This window comes from Scophthalmus maximus, chromosome 5 (genome assembly GCF_022379125.1).
Source record: "Scophthalmus maximus strain ysfricsl-2021 chromosome 5, ASM2237912v1, whole genome shotgun sequence".
NCBI classification, from domain to species: domain Eukaryota; kingdom Metazoa; phylum Chordata; class Actinopteri; order Pleuronectiformes; family Scophthalmidae; genus Scophthalmus; species Scophthalmus maximus.
In genome coordinates this window covers 12,122,784-12,145,217 of record NC_061519.1, presented here as the reverse complement: position 1 = coordinate 12,145,217, position 22,434 = coordinate 12,122,784, and the positions used below count along the sequence as shown (strand labels likewise).

Sequence of the window (22,434 nt, the reverse complement as noted above, 5' to 3'; positions counted from 1 at the left end):
CCTTATTCAACTGCCTATGATTTATGTACAACAGCTATAACACCTATTTACACCATATGATACCAAATTATTTACATTCATACCCTAGTCAAAATATTTACAAAGCCAACAAAGAAAAAAATAACAATTTCATATTCATACTCGTCTATTTCTCCTTTCCTTTCACATTGGAAATTATGTTGAGGTTCATAGTTAAAGCCCCAGTGTGTAATTTTTGTACTTTTCTGGCGGCATCTGGTGGTAAATTTGCAAACCGCAACCAACTGAGCGCCCGACAGGGGACACTTTATGGTGGCGCACCTCTAATTCCAATTCAAGGCGAAGGCGACCGTTTTCTGCAACCGTATTTAATGCTGCGTTGCATTATACCTCGGAACTCGGACCCCGGAAGTCGGGGTGGTGATTTCTCCACTAATGTAACTATATTTAACTCATTTGAAGTTGACGAAAAAACATTGCTTCTTGGTTGCAGGTGATTATACATATATGAACACACAAATATTGACAATATATTCAATTTCTGTGAATACGTTCTTCCAAATATCACACTGTAGCTTTAAATGAAACACTTTTGCTTTTGGGTTAACACTTTATATAGCTTTCATTAGCATTATGTAAACATTCGATAATTGGTTTATAATGCATTGTAATGTAGTTGTAAGCAGATATAAGTTTTTTTATTGTGTGGTAATGCACAGTTTTTGTCAACAATGACAACTGTGCTTTACAATATTGTTCTTTCACTTATGGTTGTCCACTGCCCCATAATGTGTTATAAAACATTAACTTAATGTTCATATACTGCCTGTAAATGTCAAATATAGAGGAGATTGTGTTACTAGGCATAGCCATTTACTTCCTACCAACAATAAATGCTTTGTAGATGTAAAGTACATAATATTCTATGGTTCAGGCCAAAGTCTGCATTTGCCAATACGTGTAAACAGTAAAGACAGCTGCATGAAATACAACAGCTGCTTGGTGTGTAGGACACGCCCACACAAACAGAGTGGGAAGAAGGGAATGAGATTAGAAGAGACAACAGAGTGAGTGTCTGAAAAAAACCTGATTGCAACCTTCCAGCGAGTATGTTTCTTGACGTACATTGTTAACCTTATTATTATCCAGAGTTAATCAACTAACCCTCCACTGAACACGTCTGGCCAAACACCGATTGGCTTCTTCTTCTTCTCCTTTCAGTTAAATGGCAAGAGGTAAAATGTATTGGTAGAAATGTAACCTCCTAGGTGGAAGTGACAAATGAATCCAAAACGTTGGATTAATAAGGTAATTCATGCCACTCGTGGTGTTATACTTTGAGAAACCTTGCAACTGTGTAATCGAACAAAGTCAAGGACTTTGAAGCCTCACTCCATTACCTGAGGACTGAGAGAGACAAACGTTTTCCTTCTCTCTTCATTCCTCTAGTCGCTTCTAGGGATTGTCAACTGTCATTTCCTTTTGTCTTTTTGTTTTAACCTTGAGCCACACTTCTGAAAAGCCTGCACATGGCAATTAAGTGTTGACATGCTTTCAAAACGTACCGGTTGAGTATGATGAAACGCAGTCTTGTCTTCAGTGTACTGTAAAGTGTGATGGCTGCTTCCTTCAGTGAGCTGTATTTCAGTTTGCTGCAGTCTTTTCAGTCAGAAGCACAGCTGTTGGTTTCAAGGTCAGAAGAAGAAAATGTTTCATCTTAGATATTATTTTCTGAGGTGATAACTCATTGAACATCAGTGAGTGGGAGGCATTTTTTGAAATTGGTACCTATAGATGAGTTATGTCATCAGTCGACCTGCTCTGTGTTCCTGTTCGTGAGGTGTGAATAAAGTGGGTGTGGTGGTGTTCAGATTGAATTAATGTGGGTGGGCCCAACAGTCAAACCGGACCTGCAACTGCACTGTCAACAGCTGCCGTGTCGTGTGACCAGTGCTGCTACCTTCTCCATTTAGCGCTCAGCATTTCATGAGTGATTTCAAGAAGACATAGAATATACTTTCCACTGATTGGCTCAAAGCTCGGTAAGTTAACTCTTAATGAGTGCCCGGCATGTTGTGTGATTTATGCTCTTAGCGTGTGTGTGTGTGTGTGTGTGTGTGTGTGTGTGTGTGTGGTGATTTTAAGCGTATGACAGCTACTCACTCCCTGTTGTTAATGGACGCTGTGTGACACAGACTGAAGGGTCAGGTGGTCAGTTGGGCTAACCTCATGTAAAACATGTGGGTGTAAACATTGGCCGTCCTGTCGGCATTGCGAGTTGTCAATTTAAAGCACGTGCAGTCGGAGCAACTGAGAGCGTGACAGATGACTCTATACAACAGATACTTATCCATTTTATCCATCCACTCTCTATCCCAATGTATTCCTGCTCAAGACCACTGGGGAGACCGTTGGGTCACTTAATGAACATGACTGCGGTGGAACGCCAAAGCACCAGTAGGAAACCCACACAACACCGCACAAAACCACCAACCGCACTAACCACTCCGTTATTTTAATCCTTGATTGATCAGACAATATTATTTTGACCAAACGGGTCTCTTTTAAAAAGCTTGTTTTGTCAGCCCAACAATTGAAGCTCAAAATATACTAATCACAACAATATGAAATGTCAAATTCTCCGATTTCAGAAGCGGGTTCGAGTAAATGTTTGACCTTTTTTTGTTTGATAAATCACTGACAAAAAATTCATAGTAAATGATCCAGATCTGTCCCAAAATTGAACAGGTTCTTCCCTTGCCCATGTCCCATATCCCTCCAGCAAGTTTTTGTGAAAGATTGGCTCTGCCAAACGTAAAAATCAGTTAATTTTCTCCCAATCAACCAACCATACAGTGTTGTATGTCAGATGTTTTCTGGGAAAGAGATACAGTGAATCTGCAGTCTTTTGTCTGCTCTCAAAGATGGCACACTGTACTTATTATACACACATGAATCATTCTTCAAAACATTTTTGAACACCCGTGTTTGACGGAAGAAATAAGAGCCTTAGAGCAAAGTCCATGGCAGGTTAAATCAAGCCAAAAAGAAGGCAGCTTTTGTTTTTTGTTTCCAGTCGCAGCGATGACACACGGTACACCTCGCACAATATTTACCGGCGTCCCCCTTCAGATCTCTTGCCATCAGCGTCCTGAGTGCTGCCTCATGACTGTGCATCCCGTTGCCCGCTTCATCACATCAACAACAAATTATTTGCCGAGGCGCAGGCAGCCTCCGTGGGGATGATCTATTGCTGGGGTTACAAGAATGAGAGGTCACTTGAAGCTTGTTTGTCTAGAAAGTAAAAGCAGCCAACCTGCCAATGTGAGACACCGGTGCACTCCGGTGAACCCAGTGTCTTTTGGGCCAGCGGTGTTCTTTGAATTGAGTGGTCTTTTGGGTTTTGATATTCAAATGCTCTTTGTAGGCTCATTCCTTCTCCGGATTTTCCTTTTGGATGCTGGTAGAGCGTCAGTAGGGATACCGCTGTGTCCTTGTAAAGTTTTTTAACTATGTACTGTCAATCAAAGACAAAAGATCATAACATAAGCGTAGGAACATACACAATGAACCCCTATATAACACACTAGAGGAAAGGGAAAAACTCCAAAAGCATAATATGTCTCCTTTAAGTAATTCAACAAGAGAAATTTGACGTTGGCAACATTCGTTGGTAACAACTAATTTAACAAACACAAAGATACACAAAAAATATATACACACACTCATGCAAGATGAACCAAACCAGGCTTTGGTTGAACAGTGTGTTCAGTTGCCTGGAAGTCTCATGTTTCATTTACACAGGTCAAGTCCTCGGAGATGCCGCAGCCTTCAAGAACCATCCCAAAAAGAAAAAAAAACAGACAATTAAATAATGTATTCCACCTGACTTCACAATAAAAGATCTCTCGGAGGCTGAGTAATTCCCCCAGCTGCTTGTTAGAAAATATAACGCATGCAGCCACGCAGTCTCGGGGTTTATCGAGCCTGTTGGGTATATGGTGTGCACAGAGCAGATGCTTTCCTCGTGTCTCAGGCGGCATAAAAGACAGCCTACCTTTCTGGAAGTTTGGTGAAGCCTTTGGTGATTTGTGTTGATAGCCCTAAAGCTGGAAACCCATTGTAGGATCACATGGCAGGATCTTTTTTTCAGTTTTTAAGAAAAATGTCTCTACTACTATGAGATGTTTCAGACGTTCATGTCCACCCAGGATGAATCTAAATAACTGGGCATCACCTGAACATTTCTTTTAGTGCCCCAATTATAATCTTTATGGTTCCGAGGGAGATATCATGACTACTGACAACTACTGATATGGGTTGTGGTAAAATTTGCTACAGATATTCAAGTCCAGATGACCTAGGTGATCCCCTGACTTTTCATCTAGCACCATCAGCATCATCATTTCAGTTTTTTGCTGCCTGCAAAACTAGTGTTAGTCTTGAGTATACTTTGTATTTACCATTGATGAGCGTGACAAACAGTTAACCTGCTGCACAGCAGAATGTTAGGATGTTGACATTAACGTTTAGGCTCTTTAGCCTCATTTAAACATGGTAGTGGGTTGTTATGATGGTAAATGAGTCGATCAAATTAACAGACATGCGGACAAATTTGAATAGTTCCGAGCTGGCAAGCACTAGGGCTAATAAATGTCACTTGGAGTGATACTATCAAATGTATTGGCCAGTGTGAAGTCCAGTGGCCTCGCTCACTCTTTGGGATTTGTATCAGTGAAGCTGGAGGCTGTTTTATCGTGAAAAAAGCCGAACATGTACTTGTATCATGAAGTATAAATAATTTGAGTTGTGTTCTTGTGGACCCTGTTGTTGACGCGTCCATGCAACCTCATACATTATTGAGAACTCCTCCCTCCTGCTGTGATTTGAACCTTTGCAGCCAAAGAGTTATCTTATACAGATGCAGAAAAAAACCCAACAACCAAACAATCTCTGTGTGATCTGCTGCCACTTCATTTCTGCCGTAATAACATCAGTAAGCCTCACACATATAGACGCTTGTTTTGAAAAGCTACAAACAAGATGGGGTTGGTTTTGGCTGCTTAGAAAAAGTCTCTTTTCATGTAACGCGACTTGGCAGCTGCTGAGTGCACCAACGACAGCAGCCAACCCCCCCCAGTAGTCCTAAACTGACTTTAACACAAGGACACATTGTGACTGCCAAAGAGGGGGTTATGTGGTGGGGTGTCCAGTAGTGACATATATTGATTCATTTCTGTCACATAGATTAGTCAATCGTGTGCATTCAGAGCAGGCTAACAGATGAGACTGGACTGAAAGACCTTCAGGCACATTCAGTACCATCAGACAGCACACAACTCTCTCTCATAAAGGAATCATCCTGAGCGGGTTTCATGCCCTAATGCATAAAAGCAGCGTAGTCCAGATACTACCTATTAACATCACTTTTCCCAATTGAGCTTAATTCTCTTCCCAATTGAGCTTAATTCAACCTGTTCTTTGAAAGTTCTGGACTCAAATCAAAATATAGCAAATTGGGCAACTTTTTGAACAGATGCGGTTTGTGTTTAGACAACATTTAAAATTCAAGACGTTTGGCTAATAGTTATTAGTTGTCAAAATGGTTTTGTAGGAACAAGTTAAGCATGTTTATTAGCACTGATCACGTACGACAGCTGAGGTTGATGGGAACGTCATTGGTTTTGCAGGTTTTTGGTTGTAAAACCTCTAAGCGCTGGACGAGTACTAACTTGAACTAATTCTGGCGCAGGATGAAAAGTTACAGGATCACCAAAGTGACTACAGTTCCTGCTGTTGGGCACACGAGTGTCTGTGATCAAGATATTTGTCTTTAAGCCAGAAATGTCAGACTTAAACCGGCACAAAAGGTCAAATAAAGGGCATCAGAAAACAACTGCATTAACCCCAAAGGTGTCGAGATGTTTCGGTCCGGACCGGGCCAATAGCACGGCTGAAAGTGTTTCCAAAAGTAACAGATTCAAAAGATTGTTTTTTTTCTGGTGTTTGTGCTTTTTCCTCTCTTTGTTTGCATTCAAAGTTTATTTCAATTCAGTTCAGTACAATATGAATGTCTACTTGCATGCATGGCGCCAGGATTTGTTTTCTTTCCTGGGGCTAAGGAGGGGCTTGACCAATAAGTGGGGGTGCTAAGAAAATAGTCATGACTTCAGTTACTTTATAAGGAAGTTTGCATCGTAGGATCGCTGGCACCGGTCCATGATAGCACTGTAGCCAAGCCAACATTCCTGGTGCACAGCTGGGCTCCTCGGGTTTTCAAAAAAATGTAATTTCTGATTCAGAAGTCGTTCGGACTTTGGTGTTCATTAACTTTTAAGATGCAACAAATAAACAACATGAATGGTACAAGAAATATATTTTTTTTAACTTTTTAATTTTATTGTTTAGAGCATTCAAACAACATATTGACAGCTTTTTATTGCATTACAGTATGGAACTAGTTTCCCCTGTATATTCCGAATGACACCTGGGGGAGCTGAACCGGGGCTAACCAGATTTGTGAAGGTGCTATAACCCCGATTAGCCCCGGTTGTAGCTCCGTCATTGTCTACTTGTAGGAACTTGTAACTGCTGAGAATAGCTAATGCCTCACAGGTCATGTAATGTCTGTCTTTTGTCTTGGTAATGCAACGCATCGCAGACTGTAGAGTCCAATTACTGCAGACGGAACGGCATCACTTAGTCAGTCACAATAACGTAGGTGAGACAAGACCGTCAGACGTGATGGTCACTGTGAGGCAGGCCGGATAACGTTTTGGAACTGGTTACTTTGCCGTTGTCTCGTCCTTCCTCCTCATCTGTGTTTCCCATGTGCAGGTTTAACTGGTGAGGCTGCCCAGTGCAGGAGAAGCAGGAAACAGCTTTGTTTTCGGGGGGAGAGAAGAGAAAGAGAGAGAGATTGAGAAAGTCCGGCTGAGCATCCGTCAGGATGAAGAAAAGCCGGAGTACCCAGGGGGTTACACTGGCCGATGTAAGTATTGATTTTTCCAGCCATTCATCTGTGCAACCATGTTTCCATGCATACTGTACATCACAGGGCCACTCATGTTTACAGCATATTTCTGCAGTTTGCACTGTTCCTCTAAATCTTGCGATGTTTGCCATCCCTCTGTTTCCTCCCCCGGATCAAAGAAACAGTGGGAATACACTGAGGCAACAAGGTGCAGTATGTCTTTGCTGTGGCCTCGAAAAAGCGGATGACTGTTCTGTACACAACAGAGCGCTATCTGGCAGGACACACCGCAGCGAGGGAGATGATGTGTCCGTTGGAACGGAGACAGGGTGAAGGACAAAGTGTTTCGTGTTTGCGCGAGAGAGTCGGGGATGATGGAGGCAGAGAGTTGGAGAGCGATGTAGAACTTAGGAAGAACGAGGCAGAGCAGGAGGAGGGGGGAAGGTGTTTAAAAAAAGGCACTGTCACACCAGGGGACATTTAGGCCCTGGCCTGAACGGAAACATGGAGGACGGACAGAGATCTGACAGAGAGGCCCATCTGTTTCTCCTCCACGCCACCGGTGTTCATGACTGCGCCGGGGCGGGCCACATCATTTAATCCGACACAGTCCAACAGCAGAGAGATCAGAGGCCAAGCGAGTCATCCCGGATGATGAGCTTTCCAAGTGGTTTTCCGGCCGTCATCACACCAGATTTATAACTAAAAATCTATGATGATGCAAAAATATTGCAGAAGGTTTTTATTTTTTTATTTCTCTTTCATCACTAGGAGGAAAGTCACAATATAATCCGATATAATCCAGTGTAATGACCAGTAATGTCAGGAGTGATTAATGCTGATTTTCATATTCCCTCCAAACGTGATTTTGATAATAGCAAATGAAGTTGGCATCACATATTAGAATGAAAACTACTAATAAGCAGCTCCTAAAATGCTGATAGGAATGTTTGTGGGGGCTTCTTTAACGTTTAAAATGATTTGTATTTCATTCTATTATAACTGACATGATATCATTTTTTTCAACAGCTTCCATGCTTGCAATACTTGATTGCGGCTATAGTTATTAGTGTGTATTCAGTCCACCATACTTTATAAAGATGTAAAACTGGTATTAACTATCTCACACTGACAAGGTTTAAAAGTATCAGACACCTCCCCCCGGAAACAAATCGTATATCAAGATCCAAATCTTAGTCAGGCAGCAGTTCAATTAAATTACAATTATATATGTAATTTATCTTTGTTCCATAAGTTTATTTTAAAATTTAAGTCATTTTTCCTCAATTTCACAGAAAACATAAATGTGTTTGCTTCTCCCCTTAACTGCCTTGAGAGCACGTCTACCGCTATTCATTCAGCTTCTTTAGCACCTTAATAATTAAGACTCTTTTTTTCTTCTTCCTCTTCTTTTGGCCCATTGAGTCAATAATTCAGGCACCACATCCTGCCATGCTGTTAGAGCATCACATCTAAAGCCGTCTCATTTATATCACCTCCTTAAAAAAGGCTTCTTGGAGATGGTCCAGAGAACATGGGAGCTGTTTGGGCTCTGCAGCCAAGAAGGGCCTTTCATCTTCATGGAGAAAAATACCCACTCCACCTCTGCTTGACACGGGAGCGACACACACCCCCCGTCGAAGATTCATTGTTCTACCTTTCATCTCCGCTCCTGTCCTTTTATGACCATGTTCCAGCACATGTGCTAGACGTCCTGATGTTTTGAATTCTAGAAAGGACAACACCCTCATCTTCTTCCTGGGTTCGGTACAGACGGAGAAAATCGACACCGTTTCCTCTTCCTGATGCCATTTCTGTCCTCGGAACAAGAGATCAATGACGAGCTACAGTTACACGTCAGGGACGGAATCGATACACATGCGCAATGATGATGACGGTGATAATTAATTTGGCGGTGCCACAGCAGGGCGACTGTGACATATTGACAAGAGATTGGAACAGACGTGTGCTTTGCCGGATTGAATTTTCAGCCGGGTTTTTGTGTGTGTGTGTGTGTGTGTGTGTGTGTGTGTGTGTGTGTGTGTGTGTGTGTGTGTGTGTGTGTGTGTGTGTGTGTGTGTGTGTGTGTGTGTGTGTGTGTGTGTGTGTGTGTGTGTGTGTGTGTGTGTGTGTGTGTGTGTGTGTGTGACAGGGAGAATGTGTCTTTAAAAGACAGGCACAGTAAATAAGGCAAATTGCATTTCCAAGAAGGAGCAGGAGAGTCAGCAGATCTGTGTTTACTGACTTTCATAAAGGAAAGCGTACCCCCGTCTGGGATTTCTCTGTCTCTCCTGTGACTTCACCTCTCTCATTCAGAAACGTCTTTACTTCTTGTTTTCTCTCCTCCCCTCGGAAGAGGAGGTTGTCCGTGGTCTTCTCCGTCTGTCTCTGATCGCCATGTGCTCTCTTTCTCCGATCAGGTGACACCCGTCAGTCACTCGTTAGTTTGAATTTGATCTTTATTCGACCCTTCTGTCGATAGCCGTTTTCTGACATGAACTCGGACATATGCAGCAGGAGATTGTCCGAGTCAGACGCGTTCACACCAACGGGAACATCTCTGGAACGTTCTGTGGCGTCTGTGTCGAGCAGCAGTAGGTGGCAGGACGTGACGATAATTCTGTCGCAGAAAGCAAGAGATTTTATTTCCAGTCATGAAGACGCCCGCTCAACTCATCCAGAGATTCTCCTGTTGTGTTCTCACATGGGCTCACTCTGACATTTCCAAGTAATTTTAACGAAGTGGTTTTGGCGGTGAAAAGTTCTGGAAAATGTACGGAGCGACATTTGTGTTCTCAAACATATCTTTGGTGTGCAGACAAAACAAAACATCATCTTGGGGTTTGGGAAAACACGATCAACATTTTTCGCCATTTTTCAACATTTAATGGACCAAACAACTGATCGATTGATCGAGGAAATAATCGACAGATTAATAGTTAAATAATTGTTAGTTGCAGCCCTGTTATGGACGGTTAACCTGGACAAGATGAGCATGAGCATGTGTTCTCACACTGGTCCTTTTGTCGATTACTGATTCATTAATAGGTTGTTTCAAAAACATTGTTGTATATGATGGAGTATGTGTTTATGTTCTCGATAGACTTAAAATAGAGCGAGCAGTTGATTGAGCGCGGCCTTGTTCTTTTCATACTGTGGTGAGCTTCCTTCTTCCTCCTTCTCACTTTCACTCGTCGTCAACCACTTTCTTTCACACCCACCCTCTCCATCTTGTTTCTTGCAGCACACACACACACACACACACACACACACATACACATAAAAAGCGAGAAATAATTTATTGTTTTCCTACAGCTTCGTTCTAGGGAATTCCTCAATTACCCACCGTGCCTCTATAAACCTCCCCCGTTCATCTGAAATCCGTCGGCGTGTTTCATTGACGCTCGCGTGCGTCGAACACAAAGTGGAGGGTGATGTACGCTGAATGAGTTTGGGCGTATTGCCTCTGTTTCCTCGCCGCCCTGTGTTGTTTACAACCAGTCATTACAGTGAAGCAGCCGGGGCCTCCTCGCTGGAGGAACCCTCACACTCGGCCAGACGCGGATTAAACACACTATTTATATTCAGCTCAGGTGTGGAGGTGCCTGAAATGGGGCTTTGATCAAACGGTTAATTTTTGTTTGTTTGATGAAGGGCGTAAGGGTCTCTTTGACCCCCTCTCAGAAAGGCATCTTCATTTCTGCCAAAGCTGTCTTTTTTTCCCCCTACAATGTACTATAGAACAAATATGAATTGGTCAATTTCAATTTATCAATTTCTCCATGTTTATTCATTGAGGCCTATTTGTAACGGAGAACTACTATCAACCAGTGAAAGGCAATTACTCACTGTCTTTTTTTGTTTTTTTTTACCTTCAGGAGAATAAGGAGCCCCCCGTGGCACAATTTTCCGGCACCAACACCCTCGGGGTGGAGATTTGCAAAGTCCACCGGCGGTTTTCTGGCACCTTGCTGCTGCCTCCGTTGTCATGGCGACTGGCGGAAAAGGAGAGGGACAGGGACAGGGGCAGGCCGCTCACGCCCGAAGAGGATCCGGTGACCCGAACCAGACCTACGAGCCTGCCCATCGCCACGCTGCCTCGCATCGACATCACGCAGGCCGACCCCGACAGGTGAGGCACCCCAAAAAAAAGCATCACTGTTGCTTTGGTGATTGCTTTTTATGATTTTTTTTTTTTTTCTATTTAGGTATCAGTTTATGTTCTCAGTTTTTCAGAAACTTTACTTCAATTCTGCTTTGTTTTAGTTTTGTATTTCTCATGGGAGACTGTTTTTTTCACTCCCATCGAGTTTTGACATTCGATGTTCAAATTATAGAAGTCGTCAGTGACAATTTTTAATTTTTAATTTTAGTTTTTTTTATTTCTTTATTTTTTTTTTTATCAGTGTCTTCAACCCTTTGTTTTCTTGTACGTTGTTGTCGAATCTTACAGTAATAAACATTCACCTGCGCCCTGCAGATGGTACAGTGTGTCTTTGTTCATCTGACCGAGTGGGCTCTGATTGCGGGGTCTAACTTTGTGGCATCGTAGACGACAGCTACGTTTCGTGGCTCCATGAATCAGAGGACCCTTTTTTATGATGGCTGCCACTTTACATTATTGAACGACAATTTGCCTCACGGGTCCTTTTTTCTTTGAACCTCCTGTGACTCACCGCCCTACAACCTAGCACGATTACAGGTTTTCTTCAAAGACATACTGTCCCACTCACTCTTTCATCTGTTGCTTTCATCTCCGTATCCCTCGTACTGCTTTTTTAAAAGCCTGGGTTTTATTTATCTGAAGTTCACGAGCTGGACAACTTCATCTTTGTTTATTGCACGATCATAACGTTCGTTGTGCTATATTACAGCGTTGGATTTGCAACTTGAATATTGCAGGATGTCCGTAAACTCAGAGTTATATTCCGAGTATGCTCACTGTTTTTTGGGGGACCTGATTACAACACGGTAATTTCTTGTCTTTATCGTCACAAAATGAGTAATAAAAAGGTTCCGATAGTTTTCCAGATGGTGTGATTACAGCTGTGTATTGGGAAGGCGGTAGCTTTCCTCTGACACCATACTTGGTTGTAAAGCGGAGAAACTAATGGAAGACAGTGGAGTGGACGGGGAGCTCCTGGTCAGAAACTCTCCCAACACGTTTCACCGAGACACTTTCGCAAGCAGGTCATGAACGAACATCTCTGTCAGCGCAGACGCTTGGCAGTAGCATATACCTAGTGGGGAGTTGGTTGGTGTGTTTGTATGTGTAATAGGAGGAGGCCAGATTAAAAGACAGCAGAAGAAATGTTTCTTCGCTGTTTGTCTCCACTTGTCAACTCCCTTTTCTTTATTGTGTCCGTGAGGAGCCGCAGCAGGGGCATGTTGACTTAGAATTTATCCATCGACTCCTACAGAACCTTATTTAGCAGTGGTTTATTTCAGGTTGTCAGAAATTGACCCACCCCACCCCTGGGTGTATTACAGTCCAGAGGTGGGTTTTACCAGAGAAACACTGGAAGCGCTTGGCCACAGTTTATAGCATTTCTTAAAGAAGCAACAGACAACTTTGAACCCTAGTGGTTCCAGGTGTTATTACTGTTTGGCCCCTGCAGTAGCAAGAGGCCGGTAAGGACTTTTGCTCAGCGCTCCCTGAGGAAGTTGTCAGCACCACTTTGGAGATGGCGGAGGAGAAGGAAGAAGTATGTTCACTCAAGCTCATACTTCAATTTGAACAAATAACCTCGAGTTAAACATCCGGTATTATTGATAAGTAAGCTGGTGTTGTGTTACTGATAGTAGGAAGAAGATCATTTTTTCGGTCAATTCGTCTGTTTCCATCGCTGGGGATAGAAACCAGGAGAACACGTTTCTCTTCCTTGTTTCGTTACCACAATGGGTGATGCAGTTCCTTTGTGCCGCAAACTGAGTCGTCATTTTCCAGCGAAAAACGGTGTCCCGGTGGCCCAAGGGGATAACACCGTGAAATCAAGACTTATAAGAGACCAATATAAGCATGGATGGTGTCATTTTTCTATGGACATTATCACCCTGCAATCAGTTTTACCATCATAATGACAAGTTTAAGTAGAAAAAAGTTTTCTATTTCTGCTTTAAGTTAAGTTCAGTCATGGTCATTAAACCTAAACTCAACCTACAATCTGTACAATGAAATGCTCTAATTAAACGATTTTAATTTAAGGAGAAAAAAAAAGTAAAATAGTGGGACACCTCAGATGGCTGAGGAGGGGTCTTTCTCCCAGGAGGAAGAGACAGATGTTGTCGCTGAACATGTACAATAGATGTAGATGTACAGAAGTATGATTAGAGTGGTTTTGAATTTCGTCAAATCCTGTGCCGCTTTCGAAGGCACATGCAGTTACTGTGCTACTTTACTTTATTTGTTGAAATGTGCAACGACTAAACATGAAAATGTTTTAACACAACAACATGTTGAAACACAAAAAAAAAAGTAGAAACTGAGCAGCGCAAAGTGCAAAGAGTTATTTTCCCTCAGGAATGAACTGTGAAACCCTTCCGTGAATAAATGCTCATGTTTTAGTTTAATCTTTTGATTCTGAGTGTATATCTGGAGTCAAAAGTTTTCTTTTGTTTTTGATATATTTATATATATACTTGGGTCAAGAGGTTTCTTTCCTCCTTCCGTTTGAACTCAGATAATAATGGGAGGCTCTGGATCTTCTCAGCGTGGTAGGGTGACATTTGGAGGACGGTTTTGCTTTCAGCATATTCAGAAAGCCTTATCGTAGATGAACACTGCAGATGTGCACTACGTAAACACTGTCAAATTTGAATAATAATACGCCGTTTTCTGCAAGAACTAAAGCATTATTTCAGGTGATTTTGTGAGGGCGGCAGTCTGACAAAGAAGTAGTCCCCTGTGCGTCCAAAATTGAGACATACTGTATAGCTGAAATGTGAAATGTTTTCAACTGGATGTTCATGACAATCACGTTGGTGTGTACTGTAATATCACTAGATAACACTTAAGTGAGGACTTTGCTCCGCGCACCTCCGACCAAAAATATTCAGTTTTTTATAGCAGGATTGACCCGTAACCTTACTGTACTCTCCCGTGGTCCGGATTACGTTATTTTGAAACGAACCTTTGTGAAGTCTCTCTAATCAAAAAATGGACTTTCCAAAGGTGGAATAGTAAAGTTGCCTCAGATCGTCTGTTATTGGTTTGATTATGGTCTAACGTAGATGTGATGTGACCTAAGAACCACAAGCACGGACAGTTTTTTCAGTCAGTTTTCAGACAGTTTTTTTCAAATCTGGAATTTCTACTCCAATGCCCTCCTCCTCACTGTAAACTCTAGTGCATATGCTTTCATGTGGCGTCATAGGTGGCCCAGGGAAGGGCGGATGATGGACGCCCCGACTAATCTGCAGTGGTTTTAATACAGAGGGGGGAAAGGGACTGGCGGTCAGATAAACAGGACCGTTCCCCCGTGCTCCGGTCCAGATCTGCTCGCTAGCATCTGCCAAGCCTGTATTACTCCAGCACGCCGCCTCTTACTGGACAGAAAGGGGGTCTGTCACTGGGAGTGTGTGTGTGTGTTTGTGTGTGTGTGTGTGTGTGTGTGTGTGTGTGTTAGAGCAGCCACGGCATCAGTGTTTTACTGTCTCTCAATGAGGAAGGAGGAGGTTGTTGAGGAAGAATGTTTCGGAGGTCCCCGAGGTGCCGAGCTGGGCACTTTGACTTCAGCGAGGAAGTGGTCAGTAGGGCACACCTCTCGGCTCCCAGGTGACTATTTTTACTGGTGACTTTGTAGTGTGTGCATGTCTTATTTTTAATTTGCAATATAAATTATTTTGCAAACTTTTAAAATGCAGACTCTGCTTTGGTATTTTGAGCCTTTCTTTTTTTTCCTCGACATATCTGTGTTTTACTGTAGGGCGACGACGTCATTGGTAGACCGGGCTTTAGCTTTGAGTGTATGGGTTGATCAAGATCTACAGAAATGATGTGTCATTAACTTGCCACATTTTTTTTGTACGTGTCAGATTAAGAGATTAAATTGCTAATGGCAACGCGTCATCAGCGCTTGCAGTCGAGACATTTTCGATGACGCAGAGCGCAACGCGGATGACGTCCATCGTTTTGCCTGCGTGTAGACGGAGTTGGCGCATTTCCCACTAATCTGAGTTTCTCTGGCAGAGGTGTGGGATGGAGAGCGTCTCCGTGGGATATGTGCCTTGTTAATCCCACATGTAGCAGAAATGACAGAGGCCGGGGGGGGGGTGGTGAATGTGGGGTAAATAGTGAAGAGGCCTCAGGGCCAGTCAGTCCATCACCAGATAGATTCAATTGGTTGTGTACTGGGTGTGTTTATTTTTAGTTTTTTCTATCTCTTGGCTATTACAAGCCTACCACTATAGATTCTACTGAAATATAAAACGCTAATTTGTTTTAATCAACCAACGAGTACACATCCAAGATAAATTTTGGATTTAGTTAAAGTCATTTTTTTTAAATTTATGGTGCCATCTGTTCTTTCTGCCATATTTATACTTTGACCTTTTACCTCTAAACTCCGGTCCATCTGAACTGATCATCTGGCTACACATTCGCTTGTTCTTTCCCCCTGCGCCCGCTCCACGGTGACAAACGGATTATATCCGCCAGGCATCTGTGGCAGCTTCACTGCGATGTCAGAAAAACACGCTTGTTGAAATGATTGTAGACATTTTCAGCATGTTTATGTCACGTTCATGTCTTTTGTTTGCCTTTCCTGTAATTTCTTATTTTTTTTGAATCGCGACTTCTTTGTGTAGTTCAGGGATTTACGGGGATGAATGAATGGAGCCGTCATGAACTGTATTCTCGTGAGACACAGAGCAGACAAGCAGTTTCCAATAAAGCCATCCCCCCTCTCACTGAAACATGTTTAATATTTACATTAGTTTTGTTTTTTAAGGCCACAGATGGATGGATGAGTATCATTTTAGGGTTTATGCAATGCATCTTTTTCCTGAGTGGGATCCGTGGACATGTGACGCAAGTCAGTACTTAGTGGCGGCTTAGTAAAAGTCCTGAGTACATAATGATGATATTTGAATGACATGGTAAAAGCAACCTCTTTAGATTTCTGAAATTTGGAAGAAAAAAAAAAGGCTTCTGCAGTACAAGGAGTCAAATCCTGAAGGCGATGTAGGTTCCATCCACATGCTTAAGCTGATATCATTTAATGATGATGAGTTTTTTTCAGCTGCAGAGTCTCTTCCCCTCCTCCTCCTCCTTCTCTGTTGATCGCCGTTGTGTATCTCTCTCTCTCCATCTAGTTTTGAAGTGGAGAATGGCCCGCTCTGCTGCAGTCCCTCGGACCCGCAGGCGTCCCCGGGATCAGGTCTGGCCCTGCACCCCAACTTGGCCGGCCACGGTGGTCAGCGCCGAGAGTCCTTCCTGTACCGCTCCGACAGCGACTACGAACTGTCACCAAAGTCCCTGTCGCGAAACTCCTCCATTGTCGGAGAACTGTGAGTGGTCAAACGTCTCGGCCCTGTGAAATATCAATTTCACCCATGATCAACAGTGTGTTTGATTGTGTATAACTGTCGCTCTTGGCCCTTCTTCACACCATGTTTCAGGCACGGAGAGGACTTGATCGTGACTCCTTTTGCTCAGGTGAGAGCTGATTACAAGTCAGTGAATCCGCTTCAGCCGATTTCAAAGTCATGTTGAATATGTTTTGCTTGGTAGCATCAATTATCTCAGGCGCTCTTTACATGGGAAGCAACTCATGGCTCCACAAATTAATGCACTCACTCACTCAGCCATGATTAACTTCTCTGCCCCCTAGTGTCGTGTAGTAGACATGGCATGGGCTGCTTATCAATGGCAAGGTCATGTTAGATTCATCATTCCACACTTAAACTTGAGTTCAATTATCTATCCCAATAAGAAAAAAAGCAGTTAATACATTTTTTTGGGTTGCATTTCTTAGTCAATTTCAACAATAACAACAATAAAAAAATATATTTTTGGCAGAACCCACAGTTGTTTAATTATAGGACTCCACCAAATGGTAGAGATGTCACTTAATGGTAAAAGTATTGAAATACATACATACAACAATTGAGAAAAAAGTCAAATAAAATGCTAACTTTTTGAAAAAATAAACAGCTAAAATGCTTTCTGGCATGAATTAGATCTACTTTGTTTCTGGTCTCGATACGCCTTTCTGACTGACATTGCACTGCCCCTGGTGGTCACAGTGAAGTGGCCAATGCCAGTGCCCGCTCTACCCCAGGATTCTACTTAGTGGAGGCCTTACTGAAGTCAAATTTGCATACCAAATTTGGGGGTGGCTGTCAATAGAAATTAACATTCAAAGGCATTTATATTCTTGATAATTGGATAATTGAAATCACAGAATTCCTGTTGATGCAAGGACCAAAGCCAAAACATTCTCCTGTGATCTGGTACACACTCCCTGAGATCAAAGTGATCTGCTTCTTCAGCAGACCTGTAATCACCGACTCCACGCATCATCACGCCTCATCAGCCTCTTTCTGTGTCATCGCCGGAGCTCCACCGATGCAAATTGATTTGAAAGTGCCAATGCACTAGACAACCGGGGTGGCCAGCAGCAAATGAGAAATTAAACAAATGCACACCAGGGTTGATAATGGATTCGAGCTGATGAGGGTGGGAGCAACTATCACACTACCGCAATTCTAATAATATTTTGATATTTTTCCCATTATCTTTGTGTACAATTGTACACAAAGATTGTTGAATTGTAATCTTCCTATTTATAAACGTATATACATGTATTCCTCGTATTTCAACCACTCCTTTGCCCCATGTGGGTTTTTCTCATTTTGTTTTTCTGGGGGGGGTTTTGTTCGTTTTTTTAGGTTCTGGCAAGCCTTCGGACTGTCAGGAACAACTTCACCACCTTGACAAATGTACAATGTGCATCCAACAAGTAAGTCATCTCATGACTCTATGATTTTGCGAGTGACTTGATGTTGCAAGTTGCTTTTTAGCTATGCAACGAAGGCTTCTGTATTAGGAGCATCACATCATTATTTGTGTGCTGATAAGTTTAGTTGAACTTCAGGTTTCAGAATATTTAGATGCCTGCATGCCTCACTTGGGGGCGCCAATTCATCAAAACCCTCTCTGGCACTGTATGGTGTCATGAAGGAACCATTCACTTCAAACTAAGAACAGAATCAAACATCCAGAGAGTCTGGTTTGCAGCAGCATCACTGGAACCCTGAACGCGACATAGTGACATTTAATATTTGGTTGGCGAGGACATAACCTCATCTAATTTGCGAGCACGAACGCTTTGTCTGATCACTGAACTGGGTCGGTGCCATAGACAGAGGAGGTGGACACAGTCAATATGACCTCGGAGAGAGGGGTCACCAGCGAGCCAAAAGTTAATTAGACAAAATGGTGTCGCCAGCGTGACCCGTTCAGAGAACTGACAATGCGACTATTCAGTGTTTGTCCTGTGGCAACTGCTGCTGAAACCAAATCACATTATAGAAAAGGGGGAAAAAAAGATGCAACCGTCTGTTACAAATCAGTGCACTTGGTTTTAATCGTTTGTGATTTTCTCTTTGGTTACAGGAGGTCTCCTGCTGCAAATCAACCCTCTGTTACCAAAGTGTGTCTGTCAGGTGAGTTTAAGTACTCCCTCTCCATATGTAGTGATTCTGGGAAAAAGGGGCAAAACTGTAACAATGCATGTTTACAATGCTGCTCTGCTTTTCACTGTGATACTTTTTGAAGTTCCAAGAAGTCAAATGTCAAGAGTGGCTGCTGTAGCGGAGGAACAATGCATCGCTAAAGATTCGAAAGATAACGATTCAAAAATAAACCCGTTGCAGACAGTTTTCTCCAGTTGTGTTAATCCCAGTACAAAAAAACCCCAGAGATAGAATTTTTACTGGCATTTCTCCACAGTGGTCAATAACACGCACAGTGGCATGAAGTTAGTGACTTGTCTCATACCTGTGAATGAAACCTGGTGTGAGTTTGCAATCACTTCGCACATTCACTGTGATGCTGTTGATAGACTCTTGATAGAACTATGAAACCTTATGAAAATCCAGTGTTATCTTTTACCTTTGAGGCTTTTCACACGTGCAAATAGAAACTGTAATGTGTGCCGACGTCACGACCAGCCGGAAGGAATTAAAAAGCCACAGAAATGGACTGAGGGGATATCAAGTTCCTGCTGCTCTGGTTTTTCAAGCCCGATTTACGTCAGCGCCGCCTGCATACACTTGCTCTCCACTTCCTATCAGCACAAACGGGCTGCTGGGAGCGTCCCGCAGCAGGATAAAATACAAGTGCGATTCCCTGAATGTCCTTCCTCCTCCACAGTTCTCACAAACCTTGACATTAACCAAATAATCGCTGACGATTGAAAAACCAACCCCGTTATTAGATTCCGTCATGACGCATGGGGAAGATAAAACCGGGGGAAAACAAATACGATTAATTATGTTTTTGATTACCTTGAAACTTCTGTGACACATTATACAGCATTTAACTCCCGTCCCACCGCAGAGCATTGCATTCGTCATAAGTTCTCGAGCATACAAAGAACATACAGTACACCTGCCACTGTGTAATGGTGATTGTTCAGGAGGACGACAACAATTAACAATACCACAAGGAAAGATGCCCTCATATCCTCCTCCTGTGCAGCCTTCTGTCAACTCTTTGACCGGAAAAGGAGAACAGATTTTTCCTGTTTTGCAGCTGTGTTTGCAGTGAGGCAATGTTATTCCCAACGGTGGAAAAGATACGGTACCTGCGCCTTTCTGGGCACGAGCTCCGCGTAGACGGCCAAGTGGGCTCACATTGAATCTTTGAGAAAACCACTGTAAAGGGATTTGAGCAGGTCACGGTAAAAAGAAATTGAGAGAGGCTACTGTGAATTCCCGTTGGAAGATGGTGAGGTTAGACACGGGGACGGAGTAGCTTCACAACAAAACAAAGAGTGAAAGATTTACCAGCTGCTGGGAGTAAGATAGGAAAGACAGAAAACACACCACAGGGTCAGAGACGGACGTCACCGTTTTTATTTTTTAATCAGATGCGATCTTGGAGAAGTGGAAAAAAATCTCGGACGAACGAAATAAACAAAAAGAGCAGCAACGTGACTGCAGTTCGCTGGGGTGAGAGGGGGTGAAAGAGCACATGGGGAGAGAGACAGAGTGTGTGTGTGTGTGGGGGGGGGGGGACTCTCCCTTGACCGATTCAGATTATATGCTTTGCTCTTTATTGCGCCTGATACATGGTACTTTTGAAGAAAATGCTTGATTGCGACGTGCGTACAGTCAAGGAATAGTAAATTCATTTGTGGCGGTTATCAAAATGATTAGCTGAATACTGTCCCAGATGGCCCGGGACTCTAGGGTACACGGTTAGTCATTTGACCGAGATAGCGCTGTGAAACTTCATCATGTTCTCGGATTCAATGTAACTCTTGACTGTCCTTGAGAAATGAATGTTTGAGGCAGCACTGTGGGGCAGCGATAGCAAAAAATAATCATGTGCAGCTCTAAAAAACGTTTTTAATGATTCTGCTCTGATATTGAGGCTCAGTCAGAAAGTGCACATTGTGTTTTAAGGAATTGTCCTTTATCGAATCAAAAGTGGTAGACTTACATTTGCAATGGGAGCACAGACTTAAGGGGTTTGTTCAACCTTAAACTTAAACCTAAACTTTGGTCCACAAGTTTTTTGGGGGGAGAAGGCTTAATGGTTTTCTTGCCAAATATTAGACCCATAACACTTTCTTCTTGTCTGTAAATCTGAAGCAGCAAAACGATTGAAAGTGGGAAAGGAGCTAGGGAGCTAGATATCTAGCCTCGTTCTAGGTCAAGTCAGGTCAACCCCACTATAAAACTATACATTTTCAACTTTCAACTTTGGGCTTTCTTTCATTTTTGGTTTTAAGGAGATGGTCAATAGATTGTGTCACATGAGACCTTTAGCAGTTTCCCCTTGTTTCTGTCTTTATGCGAAGATGAGCTAATAGGCTGCTGGGCCGTAGACCTATAGGAATAATAGAAATTTAAGAAAGGGCCGTAAATTTTGATTGTACCATATGTTTTAGGTGAACCATAATTTCTGCTAGAAATTTCTTCCTGTTAAAAAGGGAGGCTTTTATTTCTCCACAGTGGCCGAGTGCTTGTTCATTGTGGGAACTGTTGGGTTTCTCTGTAATATTGAGAATTCTCAGTCTCACTGTGTAACGTGCCTTGAGATAGTGTATGTTGTGATTTTGTTCACTATACAAATATGATTATATTGGGTAAACAATTAGAATTTCATTGATTATATTCAATAATGTCATATTTTAGTGTAATAAATATATGGAGCTGGGACAAATTATTTGCATTTAAATCTTTATCTTCATCATCTTTATTCCAATGTGTTACTGTTGCAGTCCCTTTTAATTATTTTGGCCCATAAAGGTAAAAAAAAAAAAAGTTTAAAAAAAAAGTTAAAAAAGTAAAAACTACTTCGTAAGACTTCTCCGACAGAGCCACTCTGTGTTCTTTATCAGTTTAAAGTAGTTCTCACTTGTTTTCTCTTATATATCGTCACCCTGGTTTGTTTTTCTTCATGGGGTGTATGCGTCAGCTGCTCAAAGAAACCTTTCACCGAGAATCTGATGCAGTTCAAACAAAATGAATATCAGCGTGGCACAAAGTTGCATTCCTGCATACGTACTCTCCGCCTCGAGGCTAAACAGACACGTGACCTTGTGCGTAAATTGCCCAGGGCGTGGGGCCCCACACAATAAGCATTATTCATTCATCTATTGTCTCATTTTGTAAACATGTCTTGAAACAGAAGTAAGGAAGAATAACCCCCGTTCAAAACTGGTTATTCTGACAGCGAAAAGAAGAAGAAAAGCATGTGTCACTCAACGGTAATTAGCACTTCTGTGAGATTTCATAAGGAGCAGGACCTTTAAACCAGGCCAGGAGTGTTGTAGTCTTGTTAGTCGTTGTAGTTGTGTATGTGCGTGCATGCACAGCAAGGGCACAATGAAATAAAGAAGGCAGGTGCATGGACAAAGCAAAGCAGTGCAATTAATGGTCTGTCATCTCAGGTGAAACTCGATTCAACCAAACCTTGTTCAGCTGCCCGTGTTGCAAGAAAGTTAAATTAACTAGTTTATTTAGTGTCATTTAAAAACAGCTTGAACTTTGATGACTTTGTCTAGATTCACATACACTTTAATACTTGGACCGGTACTGGATCCAGACTATATTCAAATATTTAAGAATATTTACTCCCTCATCGCCCCTCCAAAAAGAAGGGTGATGCATACCCTGCAAGCGCTGTATATACCCCGACGAGGCAATTCCTACTTTTTTATACTGAAATAATGTCCTCATGACGTCATTTACTCCATTTGATGACGAACGAAGCTGTAGATCGTGTCTTTAATGTTACTGATTCCAAA

General features: G+C 42.4%; 1 protein-coding gene across 6 annotated transcripts in view; it reads left to right on the top strand.

The window, feature by feature from the left end:
- LOC118310457 (cAMP-specific 3',5'-cyclic phosphodiesterase 4B-like) overlaps nucleotides 1-22,434 on the top strand; it is a 47,398-nt gene that overhangs the window by 5,338 nt on the left and 19,626 nt on the right. For 2 of the 6 annotated variants that reach the window (XM_035633395.2, XM_035633393.2), the window contains exons 3-8: nucleotides 6,817-6,970; nucleotides 10,831-11,084; nucleotides 16,265-16,459; nucleotides 16,571-16,607; nucleotides 17,843-17,913; nucleotides 18,570-18,619. In XM_035633395.2, coding sequence (XP_035489288.1) covers nucleotides 6,929-6,970; nucleotides 10,831-11,084; nucleotides 16,265-16,459; nucleotides 16,571-16,607; nucleotides 17,843-17,913; nucleotides 18,570-18,619 — 649 coding nt within the window. In that variant the 5' untranslated portion in view covers nucleotides 6,817-6,928. Of the gene's footprint in view, nucleotides 1-6,816; nucleotides 6,971-8,502; nucleotides 8,850-10,830; nucleotides 11,085-11,772; nucleotides 11,924-14,594; nucleotides 14,727-16,264; nucleotides 16,460-16,570; nucleotides 16,608-17,477; nucleotides 17,631-17,842; nucleotides 17,914-18,569; nucleotides 18,620-22,434 lie in introns of those variants that run through there. The other 4 variants (XM_035633397.2, XM_035633399.2, XM_035633398.2 and 1 more) reach the window with 4 other exon arrangements.